The 6,036-nt window shown below is 46.5% G+C and overlaps 1 protein-coding gene across 1 annotated transcript; it reads left to right on the top strand.

Annotated features, from left to right (window-relative positions):
* The first annotated feature begins 489 nt into the window (after positions 1 to 489).
* On the top strand, positions 490 to 5,758 carry SLITRK1 (SLIT and NTRK like family member 1). Its single transcript, XM_032611536.1, has 2 exons — positions 490 to 946; positions 1,389 to 5,758. Exon 2 carries the CDS (start codon positions 1,442 to 1,444, stop codon positions 3,530 to 3,532), a length of 2,091 nt encoding a protein of 696 aa, XP_032467427.1. The 5' UTR covers positions 490 to 946; positions 1,389 to 1,441; the 3' UTR covers positions 3,533 to 5,758.
* The last annotated feature ends 278 nt before the right edge of the window (positions 5,759 to 6,036 follow it).

Below are 6,036 nucleotides of genomic sequence, written 5' to 3'. Positions count from 1 at the left end.
TACCCAATTGTATAAAATATATATGATATGCATATATGTTCCAACTAGCTACTTTCAAACATGTTAAAAAGGAAACAAACCAAAAAAAGGTTTCAAAGACATCAAATAGCATAAAACATTGTACTGCAGAGACAGAAGAAATGCATTTAAAGCACCGATGAAAATGGCGTGCAGTATAATTACCTCAAATTGCTGTTCGCTTGACACCCTGACACTAATTTTATTCAAGCCATCGGGAAATAAATGTTTTAAAAGCACTCTTTCCAAACGCTGGAGCTAGTGGGTGCTGTGAGGTCGTTAAGGAAAGGAAAGGGTAAAGTTTCCAGCACGCAAAAAGAATTAAACAATCCTTTTAAAATAAACGTCTATGTGGATCGACATCCTTTAATGCCCACATTTTTAACGCTTGCCCTGTACGTGGATTGACTTTTTTTTCCTTCAGCATTCCCTCACCAGATGGATTTTTGCTCCTGCAGATCAGCAGAGGGTGTCAGATCTTTCAGAGTGCACCAGGCTGGAACGAGCAGAGCTTCTTAGCAACTCTCTTCTTCCCCCCTCCCCATTCTCACGCTCTCTCCCTCCCTCAGACAACTCGCCCCCCCCCCCTCCGCCCCCTCCACGTAATTCCGAAAGAGCAGAAGAAAGAGAAGGAGAACAAGAAAAGAAGAGCTAGTAACCGAGAGTCGGAGACCAGAAAAAAAAAGCTGAAGAGAAGCGAAGGGGAGGAAAGAGAAACGATGGACAGCCACAAAACGCAGCGATTGCGGAAATTTTCCAGCGCCATTGGTTCGGCAGCGTGAGTCCTCCGGTCGGGCGTGATTTCAGCACCGGGAGGGGGCTGGACAGCTCCTCAGGGGGACTCCTGGGCAACCCGCAGCCACAGCAAGAACTCCATCAGCAGCCTCAACAGAAGCCGCCGAAAACCCTGCTTTGTATCAGAGGCAAGGTCAGTCCGATGCACAGCCATGCACAGGCAGTGTGCCTGTACTACGCTGCAAACCCTCTGCTTGTTTCTCTAACATGCACTTGCTTCTAATTACTAGCATTGTTCCCTTTCTGGTTAGTGAGGAACACTAGACGAGATTCTGTAAGGGTGTATTTTTAATTTATATGTATATATTTAACTTCTTTTTCGTTATTTTTAAAGGGTTGAGGGGGAGTGGGGTTATTTTTTCTACTTTTTTTTTTTTTTTTTTTTTTTGGTTGGCTTGCACTACGTGCCTGGATAGTTTGTAGATATAATTATTGACTGGCGCCTGGGTTGTTGCAGTGCGGGGGGGTTAGGGAGGAAGGAATCCACCCCCACCCCCCCAAACCCTTTTCTTCTCCTTCCCTGGGCTCGGACATTGGAGCACTAAATGAACTTGAATTGTGTCTGTGGAGAGCAGGATGGTCGCTGTTACTTTGTGATGAGATCGGGGATGAATTGCTCGCTTTAAAAATGCTGCTTTGGATTCTGTTGCTGGAGACGTCTCTTTGTTTTGCCGCTGGAAACGTTACAGGGGACGTTTGCAAAGAGAAGATCTGTTCCTGCAATGAGATAGAAGGGGACCTACACGTAGACTGTGAAAAAAAGGGCTTTACGAGTCTTCAGCGTTTCACCGCCCCGACTTCCCAGTTTTACCATCTATTTCTGCATGGCAATTCCCTCACTCGACTTTTCCCTAATGAGTTCGCTAACTTTTACAATGCGGTTAGTCTGCACATGGAAAATAATGGCTTGCATGAAATCGTTCCTGGGGCTTTTCTGGGGCTGCAGCTGGTGAAAAGGTTGCACATCAATAACAACAAGATCAAATCTTTTCGAAAGCAGACTTTCCTGGGGCTGGACGATCTGGAATACCTCCAGGCTGATTTTAATTTATTACGGGATATAGACCCGGGGGCCTTCCAGGACTTGAACAAGCTGGAGGTACTCATTTTAAACGACAATCTCATCAGCACCCTACCTGCCAATGTGTTCCAATATGTGCCCATCACTCACCTCGACCTCCGGGGAAACAGGCTGAAAACGCTGCCCTACGAGGAGGTCTTGGAGCAAATCCCTGGCATTGCCGAGATCCTGCTAGAGGATAACCCATGGGACTGCACTTGTGATCTGCTCTCCCTGAAAGAATGGCTCGAAAACATTCCCAAAAATGCCCTGATCGGCCGAGTAGTCTGCGAAGCCCCCACCAGACTGCAGGGCAAAGACCTCAATGAAACCACTGAACAGGACTTGTGTCCTTTGAAAAACAGAGTGGATTCTAGTCTCCCGGCTCCCCCTGCCCAAGAAGAGACCTTCGCTCCTGGCCCCCTGCCAACTCCTTTCAAGACAAATGGGCAAGAAGATCATGCCACCCCAGGGTCGGGTCCAAACGGAGGTACAAAGATCCCAGGCAACTGGCAGATCAAAATCAGACCCACGGCAGCGATAGCTACCGGCAGCGCCAGAAACAAACCCCCAGCCAACGGCTTGCCCTGCCCTGGGGGCTGCAGCTGCGACCACATCCCAGGGTCGGGTTTAAAGATGAACTGCAACAACCGGAACGTGAGCAGCTTGGCTGATTTGAAGCCCAAGCTTTCCAACGTGCAGGAGCTTTTCCTGCGAGATAACAAGATCCATAGCATCCGAAAATCGCACTTTGTGGATTACAAGAATCTCATTCTGTTGGATCTGGGCAACAATAACATTGCCACCGTAGAGAACAACACTTTTAAGAATCTTTTGGACCTCAGGTGGTTGTATATGGATAGTAACTACCTTGACACGCTGTCCCGGGAGAAATTCGCCGGGCTGCAAAACCTTGAGTACCTGAACGTGGAGTACAACGCCATCCAGCTCATCCTTCCTGGCACCTTCAATGCCATGCCCAAACTGAGGATCCTCATTCTCAACAACAACTTGCTGAGGTCCCTGCCCGTGGACGTGTTTGCTGGGGTCTCGCTCTCTAAACTCAGCTTGCACAACAATTACTTCATGTACCTTCCGGTGGCAGGGGTGCTGGACCAGTTAACCGCCATCATCCAGATAGACCTGCACGGAAACCCTTGGGAGTGTTCCTGCACCATTGTGCCTTTCAAGCAGTGGGCAGAACGCCTGGGTTCCGAAGTGCTGATGAGCGACCTCAAGTGCGAGACGCCAGTGAACTTCTTTAGGAAGGATTTCATGCTCCTCTCCAATGACGAGATCTGCCCCCAGCTGTACGCGAGGATCTCGCCCACGTTAACTTCGCACAGTAAAAACAGCACTGGGTTGGCGGAGACCGGGACACACTCCAACTCCTACTTAGACACCAGCAGGGTGTCCATCTCCGTGTTGGTCCCGGGACTGCTGCTGGTGTTTGTCACCTCCGCCTTCACTGTGGTGGGCATGCTCGTGTTTATCCTGAGGAATCGAAAGCGGTCTAAGAGAAGGGACGCCAACTCCTCAGCGTCCGAAATTAATTCCCTACAGACAGTCTGTGACTCTTCCTACTGGCACAATGGGCCTTACAACGCAGATGGGGCCCACAGGGTGTATGACTGTGGCTCCCACTCGCTCTCAGACTAAGACCCCCAGCCCGGCTAAAGCAGAGGAGGGGGGATGGAGATGCCTCCAGCCTCCCCCCACTCCGCCGGCATCCCCGGGGATCAGGGGAGCCCAGACCCAGGTCCAGGGCGCCCCAGGGCTTGATGGACATAATAAATAAATAACTATGAACTCGCTCAACTGAGAGGGTCTGACCCCTTAGCTCCCTCTGGAAACAAAGAGCAGACTGTGGCGAGCTGGGAGAGCCTGCCAAATCGCTCTTTGCTGCAGCCCCTTTTGACAAAGCCCCAGCAGGGGCCCTGCTCGGAGACCAGACAGTGCCCTTCCCCTCGGGAGAGGGGCTGGTACCGTGGTCCTACACATATATACATATACCCACATCTATATAGAGAGATAGGTATCTATTTTTCCCCTGTGGATTAGCCCGTGAGGAGGGGGGGCGCGATGGCTCCCTGTTGGCTACGCAGGGATGGGCAGTTGCACGAAGGCATGAATGTATTGTAAATAAGTTAACTCTGACTTCTGGCAGAAAACAAAAAGTGCTGCATGGCTCGCATGGAATCCACGCGCTCCGGGGACGCTGCCCTCCCGCGACTGGGGACGCCGTCACGTTCACAGCACCCACCCTCTTACCTGATAAATCCCATCGTATCAAACTTTCTATAAACAAAATACAGTATAATCAGAAAGTGCCATTTCGCCATTATTTGTGATCGGTAGGCAGTTCAGAGCGTACGTTTACTGTGAAAAAAAAATGTAAAGGTTTTATTTAGGACATTTGCATGGCTAGTCATCAGTCCATTTTATGAGTTAAAAATGTATATTGCTGAGCAAAGTTTTATGGGTTGTTTTGGGCTCTTTTATTTTGATGGTGATTTTTTTTTTTTGAGGGGGAATATTTTTCTATACATATCCAATAATGCCTTCCATCTGAATGTAAAATAAGTACCCATGATTTCTATTATAGTATCAGTGTAATTATTAAGAAAAAAAGATTTTGAGGCAGTTAAGCATGACCAATTAATGTCACTCTAGTGCTTAGGCTGCGATCCAATGGTAGCAATTCTGTGCTGGTGTAAATCTTACTTATAAAGTAGGAAAAAAGAACCGAAGAAGCACGTGGAACTTACTAATTCTATTCGAGGATTTTATAATGGCATATTTTTTCAGTATTAAAGTGAAAATGTTTTCAACTCTGGGTCCTTACATTTTTCCAGCTTCATATTTGCAACTGGTAAATTGGATTTGCGGTGGAAGGGACGCGGGAGGGGGAAGGTTGGGGGTGGATCACTTCAAGAGCTACATTAAGGCTCTCTCTTTAATCATCTCACTTAGCTTGTTACCCTTTACGTAGCTCCCCTCCCTCTCCATCCCCGCCCCCGGACTTTTCCAGCTTTCCCCTGTGGTTAAGGAAGGTCTTTCCCCCGACACGCCCCCTCCCCCCTCCCTTTTTTCCCCCTCTCCTTCTGCTGCAGTGAATTCCTTTATTAATACTGGAAATCCCTCACTGCTGCTTCTGCTGCTGCTACATACACTGCAGATATGTTAAGGACGTTAGTAGAGATTTGATTTAATTGACTGTGTCTACATCGGTCTCATTAAACAGTGGAGGTTTCATTGGTCAGCACTCTTCGATGAAAGACAGCCCTAATGACTGGCATTTGAGATGCTGCTGGCGTTTTGAATTCAACATCTGCTGAAAGTGGTAAAACTAATTAGTGCCCACCCACCCTACCTGCCCCAGCAAATGCATATTGAAATTTGTTAAAGCACTCATCTTTATGGAAATCAATCATTATCCTAAAGAAGTGTTTCTCTCCCATCATTGGGATTTTTGGTTGTGGCCCAGTAATTAACAAGAAAAGCATTGAACTGTTTGAATTTTATGAGCCAGTGTAACTCTGGCCTCAGTCATAGTCATCTGGGATTTCTAAGCAGTCTTATTTTATCAGCAGTTAGGGGACAAAGCAGCAGATAAAACTACACATTGATGGGGGTCTGCATTCCACCACATATCCACCCTTGAGAAGTATGTTAAAAGACTGCAGACCACAGATTTGAAAAAAAAAAAAAAAAATGACTGTAGGATTATAAATCAGCTAATGAAAGCCCCCAGAGCAGCTGTAAGAAGATTTGCCTTCTAGAACTCATATTCTAAAGAAAAGCGATTTCCTAGAACAGTGATGTTCTGGAGTATGTATTATTTATTTTAATGTTTTTTTAAATAAAATCCTTATTATAAACCATCACTATTCCTAAGGCCATTCATCATTTTCTCTCTTGATTCTTTTATTTGTGGACTGCATTTCATAGTAGTACGTTTGTAACCCACTGCCCTCTGACAAATATTATGGGTTGTTATTTATTTATTGATTTTTCATGTAAAGGCCTTAATTCTTTTATGGAAAGACAACTGGGTTCCTTGTAGGCAATCAACAGACTTATTCTTGATTGAAAAGTTGGGGGAGGGGAAGAGTTATATATTCAAGGATATTATGACCTTAAGAAGGAAAAGAAAAGATGGC

The sequence above is a fragment of the Phocoena sinus genome, chromosome 18, assembly GCF_008692025.1.
Source record: "Phocoena sinus isolate mPhoSin1 chromosome 18, mPhoSin1.pri, whole genome shotgun sequence".
In the NCBI taxonomy this organism is placed as follows: domain Eukaryota; kingdom Metazoa; phylum Chordata; class Mammalia; order Artiodactyla; family Phocoenidae; genus Phocoena; species Phocoena sinus.
This window is presented reverse-complemented; position numbering and strand designations above follow the sequence as displayed.